At 39.2% G+C, this 12494-nt stretch overlaps 1 protein-coding gene across 5 annotated transcripts in view; it reads left to right on the top strand.

Moving 5' to 3' along the window:
- DPH6 (diphthamine biosynthesis 6) overlaps window positions 1-12494 on the top strand; it is a 403785-nt gene that overhangs the window by 332228 nt on the left and 59063 nt on the right. For 4 of the 5 annotated variants that reach the window (XM_045016405.1, XM_045016404.1, XM_045016406.1 and 1 more), the window contains exon 14: window positions 2306-2711. In XM_045016405.1, the coding sequence (XP_044872340.1) occupies window positions 2306-2711 (406 nt within the window). Of the gene's footprint in view, window positions 1-2305; window positions 2712-9969; window positions 10797-12494 lie in introns of those variants that run through there. The other variant, XM_045016407.1, reaches the window with a different exon arrangement.

Here is a 12494-nt window from a genome sequence, read left to right as displayed (position 1 = left end):
AAAAAAGTTATTATCAATAAACACAAAGGAGAAGAAAAGTGAAAGCCACTAATATCAAGAGTACTTAATGTCTGATCTCTTAAAAAAAAATGAAAAAGCTATTGACCAGAGAGAAAATCTAAAACTTGTTTAAATAAAAATTCATATGCTCAGAAGACAGGTAAAAGTAATTTATTATTCCTTCAGCACAATACTCCTTGGGGGGATATATATAAAAAAATAAGATTTACTTTCATAAACAGATTCATTTTTATTTAACAGGTTTCATGTGTGAAATGTGTTAGGAACACATACATACATAAGATGGTACTACTCATTTGGGCCCCGGTTCAGGAAAGCAGTTAGGCACGTGTGGAGAACTGGGAAATATCTGTATTATTTTTTATAAATCTGTTGTATGTCTTTGTGTGCTTGTTTATATGGGCTGCTTGCTGTGGAGTTAGATCAAAAGGGGTTGTTAAAGAAACCAGGCAAGAAAAGTAGAACAGTGGCCTAGATAAGGAGCTTCTCAACAAATTCTCCAACACTGCAGCGTGGTGCATAGCCTTGAAGAGGTGGCTCCTTGGCACCACCCTAGTGACATAGATGTTTTGCCAAGGATGAAAAGAGAGAGATCTAAGGGACCCCAGACCTAGAAAAGGGAACAAAGTTGAGTGAGTGGCCAGAGATTGCCCAGGAAGTGTCAATGAAAGCTGACAGGCTAGGATGGGAATAACCAGAGAGAGCATGTTGTAAGCAGTACATCTGTTTCTCCCAGCCAGAGATAGGGGTTAGCAGGGCTGAGGAGCATTTACAAAAGCTGGCACAGAAAGATTAAGGTATAAGAGCCATGTATATAGTAGGTCTTCTGTTGTTTTTTCTCCTTTGCTCTACATACTTTGTACCTTTGGGGAATGAATAAATAATGCTTTGTTTTGAAGATGCTACTTTTGAGTCACTTTAATCAACTTCCTCATCACAAGTCCCTGGAGTGGAAGGGTTTACAGGTGTCAAAAGCAGCTGGGCTTCTCATGTTAATGCAGTTGGGAAACAAGGGAACTGCTGCATGGTTCCACTCAGAGTGAGGTGCAGGAAGCCAGATTTGTCACCTGAGAAGTGCACGTCAGAGGGACTAAAAGGGGTCTGAGGCATATTTCACTCTGTAACTGTGACAATATATGTAACTTTAAGCCCATGCTTAACTTTAAGGTTGTTGGAGGCTGAAGTATGCCATTCTGAGTTTCTGTTCAGGTTTTAAAATCTCAGAGCATTATGTTGCTATCCTGAGGGAGCTGTGCTGTGAGAAGAAAAGGGATAGAAGGTGCAGGGCAATACCAGCAGGGCAATCTCTCCAGCAGCCAATCCCTGGATTAGTAAAAAATTCAGAACAATGTTCTATATGAAACCCTTAACTGTTAGATTTAAAAGGGTGCAGTTTCTCAAATTCCTCCCCTCATTCCCAGAGGAAACTTTAGTGAATATGCAGTGTTCCCTTCCCACAGTTGTTACCATGGTACAGTAAAATTTAGCTTATAATTTTTACAGGGCTTGTAGGGAAAGTAAGAAGCTAAATATTATCCCAGTTCTTGTTTGCCATTATTAAATACAGCTCACGGGCACAGCAGTTGGCTTGCCAAGTAATGTAAGAATAACCTCAGACCTGCAGGGCAGTGCAGGCTGAGCTTTGTCACTAGGGAGAGGCTCTCACCCTTTAGAAAACTATGTTCAAGACATGCTGCTTCTCAGAACAGCCTATGTCATTGGTAACCAAATTTGCTTCATGGAACATAAGTATTGTGCTCATTTATTACCATTAACATTTCTTACATTCAAAGAATATGACTGGACAAATGTCACATTACATGATCTGTTTTGCTCTTCTTTGATTCCTGTCTATTGTATAAGAATAAGCATAAAGTTTGTTAAGATCAGTACTTCTCCTTTGAATGACAAAGACCTAGTAGGAGGCTAAGGTTGGGAAGATGAGCAGGTATTAGCTGTTAAACTCATAATTGCTTAAGATTACTTTCTTAGTAAGACAGATTGCAGAACAAACCAAAGCATCCTTGATAACAACACTGAAGTATTCATAATAACACAATGTGAATATATCATAGTATACACACTGTATTTGTTTTAATATACATAACGAAATATGAGTCATTCCTTTCACTTTAATGTTTAATATTTTACTATTTTTTATAGCTTTGCCAGTTTTATAAATTAAATTCTCATGGTGCAGGTTCTGTGAGGACGTATAAAAATTCTATTTCTTGTGTTTTTTCCTTTCCTTGCTAATGCCCAGGATATTTTGTTTAATTTTTAGGCCGAAGATCCAGAGATGTACAGTGATGTAGCTGCAGTCTGTGGAATGCTAACTGTGGTCGTGGTTCCCCACCTACCCAGAGATGCACTCATTGAGTGGCATGTCATTGCAGTAGTGGATGATCCACCAAAAAGGAAAAGTTTTGTGATGAAGATGTTGTCAGAGGGCTGCCAAATTGTATGTGAAGCTGTGGAGTCCAGTTCTGCATCTAGTGCATCTATCTCAATATGCCTAAACTTGATTTCACCATCTGCTTCGTCAGTCGATTTAGATAGGACTCTTCATGATATGGTTGCTGTGTTTAGACAAGCTGTCAAGAAACTTTCAGAAGGTTGCAGTGCAATTCCCTTGTGTTTTAGAACTTTCTACAGGACGGATAGTTTTGATGCTGGAACACTACAAGCAGGTAAGACTATTGTTGGGAGAAAGGGAATATTTGTTTACCTATATATAAAGTTTAGCTGGAAAAGCACTTGTGAAGAGTAGGCATGATTAGGGTATGAATGTTCCTTTTCTGACCACCAGCCATATTACCACTTAGCAAAAAAACCATTAGCCTGGCAAGAAATCTAGCAGCCCAAATAGATGACAAAAACAAAAATGAGTCAGACTCTGGAAGGATGAATCTTCTGTCTAAAAGTCTTTGAACAGTTTAATTACCAAGCATTCGTATTGCTGATCATGTAGAGCATAGCTGGTAATTTCCAGATGCTAGCAGGCAAAAATTATTTAGAGCAGAAACAAGATTAAAATATAAAAATAATGAAAAAATGTCAGTTTCTCTAAGGTAGAGAATAGTGGTGAGTGCATGGATGTCTTTAAATGTGGACTGAGTGTTTTGTCAATCAGTGGCTTTAAAATAGACCCGTCTGAAGGGGTGAACGACAGCTGAGCAAACAAATTTAGTATATTGTTTGAATCATTAATGTTTGTTGCAGAATTAGAACTCTCTAGAATGTCAATCCTCTTGCAAAGTAAAGAGAGCTCAAACCAATAACAATATTATAACTATAATTTATCTCCTGTGTCATGATGTCTAGGGTCTGTGCTATGTTCAGTTAGAGAAAACAGTTAGGACGTGCAACTGCACAGACACCTCTTTCATTTGACAGGCCTGCAAAATGTTTAAAGACCTAATCCTGCTCTTATTGAAATCAACAAGAGCTTAGCCATTGACTTCAACAAAAGTATAGTAGAACTTCAAAGATATGAACACCAGAGTTACCCACTGAGAGGTCACTCAGACACCATGTGAAACTGGAAGTAGACAGCAGCAGAGACAAAAAAAAATAAGCAAATACTGTACTGTGCCTGTACTGCATCTTAAAGGTAGGCACATCTGGGCTGCCTGTCCCCACCTCCACACATAGTGCAGCCTCTTACAGCAAGACACTGGGGCTGCCAGACCAAGATAGACAGCCAGGAGCAGGAGTCTGCATGGCTTTCACCCCTCCCTCACCCCCATCGGGAGGGAGGGAGACAGGCTGCTTTTACCCCACACAGCCCTGGCCATGAGAAGATGGGCTGTTCCCCCCCATCTCTCTCTCACACACACGCACGCACGCAAACTCATGCTGGCACTGAGTAGGACGTTTTCCTGCTGCTTAAAACTGACCTGGAGTGTCAACTGCTGGATCTGGATCCCGAACTGTGCTTTGTTCAGAGTTATGAACATTTCAGAGTAACGGACAACCTCCATACTGTAGGATCAGGCCCTTAGTCTATATCCATCTCTTGCACGCATGCACACACACACACAAAGATATTTGTAAAACCACAAATGATCCATATTAATTAGCTGACATAAAAGCTAGCCCTCAAAGATCCTACTTTTTTTTTTACTTAACCTGCAGCAGTTTTTGAAGGAAATTCATCTTGACATTGTTTAATAGATTTAAAATACAAGAATAGAAAGCAATAAAAAATGTGGCATAAAATAAGCATGCTTAATCCAGGAAGCAAGAAATGAACATATAGCCTGACAGAATGTTGTTGTTCTACTATGCCTTGTTTGAGAGCTAAGAAAAAGCCTGATTAAAACATGTTCCTAGCATGTGATTTACATTATCCTTTTGCCTGCTTCCTCCCTGATGCTTCACAGGGCATATAATAATTACTTTGGAATAAAGTACATTTGCCTTATTTCAGTCTAGAATTGAGCAAAATGTATAACTAGATGGGATGGGGGGAAATTTGACTGTTTGGTATTTTATGTTATACTAATGGCATGGGTATAGAATGAGTCATCATGGTTTTTATTTATTCATTCATCCTTGGTTTTTAATTCTCTCTAATTCTCTCTAAGGCCCTAATGACCATTGTCATTATCATCATTGGTAAGAAATGCATTCTTGTGAAAACGTAGTAGGCATTACATTTACAGCCAGCACTAAATTACCAGTAAAGAATTTAAAAGGAAACTTCACCCATGTTGCTTAACACTTCTGTTCAAAAAGTTCATATGGAGAGAAGACACACTGTGCAATGTATCTGAAAATAAAGTTTCCAATAAAATGGCTACTGATGAGGCTACTCTTCCTGTTAGCTACCATTCTGACAGTGTACTGTAGACCCTAGATACGAGAATTTTTAAACCAGTTTCCTTTCTGCTGTAATGAAGGATCAAAATCAGAAAAAACATCTTTAATACAGCATTAAGGCACAACAAGGGGCATGGTTAAGTGCTCCATTAAAATACATTCTGGGTGCATTGTGAAGAATAAGGCCTCCAGTGGAGTTGCTTCAGCCTCTCAAGGGATGCAGTATACTAATTCTAATTCCCCTAAAATACCCCCGGAGCCTCTTCATGCTATTATTATATAGCTCATGAAATATAAATTAATATAAATTTTATATATTCCGACTGTCAGTTTTGAAACAATGTTTACAGTATTTTACCTATGTAATTCTGCATATCGAAGGGGTCAAACGTAGGTCCTACTGTTTTCAAACCTTTTTTATTGTTTTCCCAACCTTTTTATTATTTTTTTTAGATTCTATAATTTGATGACAATTTAGATTATTAGTTTTTGAGATTGTGCTGTTAAAATAATTGTCAAATTAGTTGAAGTCTTGTTCTTGATAGACATACACTAATAAATAGGTTTTTACATAATTTTTTTTAGCTTGACTGGTTATTAGGTTCTAGGAACTTTCCACTTATACTTTATTAGGGTCATACCTTGCTTTGATGTCACTAGAGTAACAGTCATGTGCTTTTGCCTTTTATGCTGCCATATTTGGTGAAACTTAACTATAGGCTTTTTATAATTAGTAAAGCTAGCTTTTGTTGCTGACTCTGTGTTGTTGACTTTCTAATTTAAATGCTAGTCCACCACTTGAGATTAAAATACATAAGAGATTCAACTAGTGCCTTGCTAACTTACTATAGAAATACATTGCCTTTTACCTTTTTTGACTAAAAAATAGAACATTCTTCTTTAAGTAATATGTGTCAGTGTGAATCCCATTGTAAGTGTGCACGAGCCTCAGTGCTCACAAGACTGGAAACTTTCAAGTAGTAGTGTCTGTTGGGTCTACACATTTACCTTGTGCCTCTTCTTGCCCCCATGTGAGGGTATAAAGGACAGAGCAGCATGATGTTTCCTTGCAATTCAAAGACTGTGGCAGCGAGATGGAACCTGGCACGTATCCAGCACATTAGTTCTTAGCTTTGGCTAAACTGTCTACAAACCTTCTGATTTTCTTCAGAACTCCTTTGATTACCTTTATATTCAACCTCAACCATCCTATTGACCCATTTTAACTGAGTATCAATGACTACACCCCCCTGTTGATGCCCCCTCCTCCTTAATGTGGAAGACTTGAACCTGCAGGTTTAAAGCCCTGACCATCCTGCAATGGACTAATCCCCTTCAAAGGGAGATTAGTTTTGGGGAATCACACATACCTAGCAGATGCTCAGTATACCTGTCATTTTCTGTTAGAATGCGTAAGTTGAGAAACACAAGGCTGAAACTCCATCTTCTAGAACAATCCGTGAAGATCTCACCAGAGCCTGAGGAAACAATTCCAGGATCCTGTTAGTGGACAAGCCATCATTATCCAGCACTCCATCCAATAAATACACTACATCTAAGACCAGTGCAGAAAAGATGGCGCTGAGAAAAGAACTGGCACCAAAGCTGGCATCTACACCCTCGATGTCAAAACTGACATCAAAGGGTGCACTGACAGATGTCACTTCAGTAGCCTCCCATAAGAAGAGACAACGCAAAGGCTTGGAGAGAAATCTACCAGTCCCACAAGGCATCAAGGGCTGGAGGGAAGGAACCACCTATGGTGTTCAACACCGTGTTGACACCAACCCTGGCTGTGGACTGCCTCCCACGGCATTGACACCAATCATGGAAGACAAGCTTAGGAGAGAATAGGAACACTCACTCATGCTAAAGTGCCTCCTGGTACCGGGACAGGCCCCATTATCGACAGTGCCATTCACATTGGTGCTACCCCTAAAAGAGGTCTACTGCTCTTCACCATCAATGGGCTATAAGTTCTCCCCATCTTCAAGCACAAAACTTCTCCTTTCAGAGAGGTTTGCCAGATTCCCCTACTGGTATAAGCCACCACCAGCATGTCAAGACAGGCACTGAACTGGGTACTAAATTATCTGATGAGTTCACTTGGCAGCAGCATTGGCATGTCATACTCCAGTACAGTTGTGCTTGATCGTCTCACGGCCAACATTATCAAAACTCCCTAGTGTCTTCCTTCATATTTGCCTTGTGGTTCAGGATCCAGCTCCCTCATGGGATCTCAGTTTTGTCCTCTATGGAGCCTCTCTTTGAACGACTGTCACCATGTCTGTGCACCACCTTATCACAGACTGTCCTTTCTAGTCACCATCACTTCAGCTCTGAGAGTCAGTGAACTCCAGGCTCTCATGGCCGGAGTGCCTTACACAGTTTTTCTCATGAACAACATGGTGCCTGAGACTGCACCCCAGTTCAGCCCTAAGGAGTTTTCAGACTTTCACCTAAATCAATCCATTATCTTGCCAGTCTTCTTCCTGAAGTTGCATTTGATGCCAGGAAGGAAGAAACTGCACAACCTGGATGTATCCAAAGCTTTTCTGTGTTACCTTAATGAGCTATTTCAGCTGTCTCCCAGCCATTTTGTGTCCATTTCTGGCCTGTCAAAAGGCCAAACCATCTTGTCCCTGAAAATTTCCAGATGGACCATGGAGTGTATTTCCACTGTTAGCTAACTGGCAAACCTCTCTCTTCAAACATTAAGGCACACTGCACCAGAGCACAGGCTGCATCTGTCACCTGCTTCATACACATTCTGATCTCTGAGATTTGGAAGGTTGCAACCTGGACTGACACACGATGGCCTTGTGGAACACTATGCCCTTGACAGGTGCTGGAGCAGACACCAAGTTTGGGAGAGCAGTACTTCATTTCCAGTTTGATTCATCTAATGATCCTCACTCCCACAATCCTGAGGGTATATTACTTGCCATTTACCTACAGTGGGCTCCACATTGACACACACTTGAAAAACAAAGAACTGCGGTTCTTCAAGGTGTTGTATTCAGGGTGGATCCCATGACTCACCTGCCATCCCTGCTTTTCAAAGTCTTCATTTACCATAGGCTTCAAACTGCAAGGGAACTGAAAGAGAGTTGTGGTGGGTCCTCTTTTTATGACCTCATATGGGAGATCATATTCTAACTAAATTCTAACATGTTCTATTCTAACTAAACATTGCTGTGTTTCTAGATATTGATGGGCTTCCATTGGTAGCTTTTGGGATAAGAGGGAACACTCCACAGGAGACAAACGTAATAACCATACTCTATTGTTCCATTCCTGAGGTTAATTCAGTAGTTGGCATCAGCAGACTTTTTGGTGAGCTCAGAACCCCAATGCATTGTCCATTCTATGAGGAGATAAGTGTGGACATGAAGGGAAAGAAAGATGCTTTACTTAAGTAGAACTTGAAGACCTTGAGGCAAGGAAAGGAACACCACCAAAGATCTTCTCAAATGAGATGCTGATTAAAAGAGTGCTTTTTTGGCGCAACAAATTTCAGTGTTCATTTGAACCAGTCCACGCAAAGTAGAGCAGCCTGTTTGCAGCTGACAAAGTAAGATGGGAACTGAGAAAATGTGCACTCTCTGTGTTGTAACAGATTACTGGAAAGTATTATTGCCAGTGTTATTGATGTCAGAAGCAGCTAAAGGTTTGTGATGCAAATTTGAGAAAGCTAGCATTCTGTCAGCCTAAGACCAAATGTAAAGTTTTATTAAACAAAGTGTACTACTGATGGTGAACTTCTCAGAGGCAATCCCTCATAACATATGAGAGCATTATAGGCACCGTGCTGAGACCACAGGATGTGTTAGAAGTAGGAGGATTAGATTAAGCTGACATATATACTTAGTAAGATGCTGTTAAGCCTTTAGAAGTCTTTAACATAAATTTGACCATTTCTTTCTTATGCTCATTTACATACACATTAATATAAACATGTCAGGATGATTTGCCATACCATCCGGTAGACTAGATTATACCTCAGTAGAGGAGTGTTGAATGACCATAATTCACACCATTAGCATTTCACAAACCTTGTTCACACACTCGACGCAAAATACTTTTGAATCTTTAATAGGAAGTGCATAAGGTCTTGCATTTGCTAAAACATCGTGTTATATAATGCTGATATTTTAATACTATAGAAAAAAACTGGGACACAATAAGACAAAAGAGAATATAAATCAAAGTGTAATTTGGTAACAGTATAATATTAATAAATATGTGCTCAATTTTAAAGTGTGATTCTCCTCTGAAAAATAACTCTGGAATAAAAGGACTTTTAGACGTCAGTTTTTATTAAACCTCAGTTATTCCCATATCAAACTTGCAGTGTGCAAGAAAACTATCCACCAACTCTACTATTTCATCCTGGAATCTGAAAGTCCAGCCATAGTTTTTATGACTTGTGCATCATTTCCGGTGACAAAAATTCTGCAAGATGTATTCTGTCATTGGTTACACATGTGTACTGCCATTTTCTTCAATAAGGTCTGAGACCCGTATCCCAGAACATGAATTGTACCTGCAGGTAGAACTTAGTTAACAGTTTTGTTGATGATTTTGGGTGAGTCATAATACAATACGGGACACTCTCTTATAACTGTTGGTCTTGTAGTACTGACAGCAGTGGAGATTAATACAAACTTTTTTTTTAACTTAAGTAAATTGGTCACTGAATACGTGCAGAAGCCAATTGGTTAAGTAACAAGATGTCATTATTGCCTACTCACTTTTCAAAGTAGTACTACACTTTAAGCTGAGACTATATGTAATTTTGTCAACACTTTTCATAATGGTCTATGTGTGCCTTCTCATAACATATATTGTCCTTTGGGAATAGTACAGAACGAATAAGGGGGCAAGGTTGATCACCAGAAATCCACTCTGGCAGCAATTTGCTTTTTTTCTATTTGTATCTTGTATGTATTTGACTGGGCATTGTGTGTTAGAAGAGAATTAAGAAAAAAAACACCATGTCATTATTGAGATATTGAAGTCATAACAAGTACTGTGACCTGACAGCTAGTACTTTGGCAAGTCATCTATTCTGAAGCACTTTACAAGAGATCAAAATAATCCCAACCCCATTTTTTCTCCCAGGTTTTTGAAGACATACTCATGGAAAATTCAGCTGGGATACTGCCTACTGGAGCTAGCAAATAACGTGTTACGTTGCCATGTTCATTTCTAACCTGACATGATAATGACCTACAAGAAATAAATATAATATATTGCTTCTAAACCGGTGGTTTTCCATCAGATTAGATGCACAGCATTGAGCTAATTCAGATACTATAGCATCTGAGCACAATAAGTTTCCAATATTTGATGGATGATGCATTCTTTAGGGAATCATAGTGGATAAAACTAAGAGTAATGAGAGGAAGTTGAGCAAAGTTACAAGGAAAGATTTTCTTTAGGGCATGTCTAGACAGGGACACTTTGTGAATTAAGCTAAAGCATTCTAAGACCACTTTACTTCTGAGTGAGTCATTGAGTGTTAAATAATGCATGTTAAATTTACATCTTCAGTTAATTCAGTTTAACTTTCCTGAGTATCCCCGTTTAGACATACCCTCTGTGAAATAGTTTCTGGAAGGAACTGGGGGAATCTCCACCATTTATAGCCCCAGCCTACAAACACGAACATGCTTCACTTTTCTCAAAACATCTAAAAAGAGAAAAAATAAAATATTATGCAATTTTTGTCCACACAGGACCTGTATTACATGTGCCAGATTAAGGGGAAATGAGAGTGTAACAGTTATAGTGGCAGAGAAAACAGCAAATTTTTTGGGAGATTTAAGTATTGTCACTTTACTAGATATTCTCAAAATCTTTGATAACTGAAAGGGAAGGTGAAAACTTGTCAGAGTATAAAAATAAAGAAATGCATCATCACCTTCAGATATAAAAGAAATACTCAATATGTGGACGTTTGATATCTTGCTGAAAATATTGAAGGTTGCATGCTTTCTATGTATTAAAGAATTATCTTAGCTTAAGACTCCCATGAGCATCTGTTTTGTTCTTTTTGTTGATATATGTATAGGGTCTGTAGATGCTGCTGGAAATCAAGATAGGGATCCTATTATGTTAGGTTCCATACAAAACAGATATTTATATTAAAAATGTGCTCCCTGCCATGAAGAGTTTATAGCTAATACACAAGACAGGCAAAAGCTGAGAGAAAAAAATACAGCATTTCAACCTACAAGCAGGATAAATACAGTGATGCTTACCAAATGGCATGTTGGTTCCACATTTTTTTAAAGTTTATTTTTCTATATTTCTCCTTGTAATTTTTTAAAGTATGTGGAGGTAGGATGGTGTGGAGGAGAAAGGGGACAGTATAGAGAAGATGAGAAGAGGAAAATGAGAGGATGATAGGAGCACAGAGGGTCAAGAGAGTGAGGCTGCCAGGTAGGTAAAGGGACAAGAAAAGGTCAGAACAAACCTAACACTGAGGGTACGTTTATACTTACCGCGCGGGTCGACGCGGCGAGTTCGACTTCTCGGAGTTCGAATTATCGCGTCTGATCTAGACGCGATAGTTCGAACTCCGGAAGCGCCGCGGTCGACTCCGGTACTCCACCGCGGCAGGAGGAGTTGGCGGAGTCGACCTTGGAGCCGCGGAGTTCGCTTCCGCGGCGTCTGGACGGGTAAGTCATTCGAACTAGGGTAGTTCGAATTCAGCTACGTTATTCACGTAGCTGAATTCGCGTACCCTAGTTCAACCCCGGGGCTGTGTGTAGACCAGGGCTTAGTCTAAACTGAAAAAGTCAGTCTGAGGAAATTACCAATCCCCGGAGATTATGTGCTCTGTGTCTGCTTCAGTTGCTTCTGCTAAAACGGTCTCTCTTTGCTCTTAGGCTGACTCCATATTAGGAGCTGCTGCTTTTACTTTCCATAAGTCTATTATGTCTTAACTGCAGAGTTAACTTGGGCTCTTACTTGAGTGTTGCCCCTAACCTTCCTCCACACATAAACCTCTTACATGAGTTTAGTGGTGCTTTCAACTCAGGCTAGCTGGTTTATGTGGGACTATAAAATAAAGCTGGGGTGCTGCTTTCAGTCAGGCTGGTAACTAGCTAACTTTGCAAAATTACAAGCATGAGGAGTATGTCTTCTAAAACAGGGGTTCTCAAACTGTGGGTTGTGACATGGGGTCCATGGGCTGTCAACCTCCACCCCCAAACCCCACTTTGCCTCCAGCATTTATAATAGTGTTAAATATAAAAAATAGTCTGTCAATAACTCACATGATTAACTCTAAAAAAAAAATCATTATTAAAAAAATTAATCGCAATTAATCACACTGTTAAATAGAATACCAATTGAAATTTATTAAATATTTTTGGATGATTTTCTACATTTTAAAATATATTGATTTCTATTACAACACAGAATACAAAGTGTACAGTGCTCACTTTATATTATAATTTTTATTACAAATATTTGCACTGTAAAATAATAAACAAAAGAAATAGTATTTTTCAGTTCACCTCATACATAGTGCAATCTCTTTATCCCTTTATTTGCTACATAGCAGCACTCAAAAACAAAATAATGTAAAACTTTGGAGTCTAAAAGTCCACTCAGTCCTACTTCTTGTTCAGCCAATC

Source organism: Mauremys mutica, chromosome 4, assembly GCF_020497125.1.
Source record: "Mauremys mutica isolate MM-2020 ecotype Southern chromosome 4, ASM2049712v1, whole genome shotgun sequence".
Taxonomy (NCBI): Eukaryota; Metazoa; Chordata; order Testudines; family Geoemydidae; genus Mauremys; species Mauremys mutica.
Note: the sequence above shows the minus strand (reverse complement) of the source record. Positions and strands in the feature narration are given on the sequence as shown.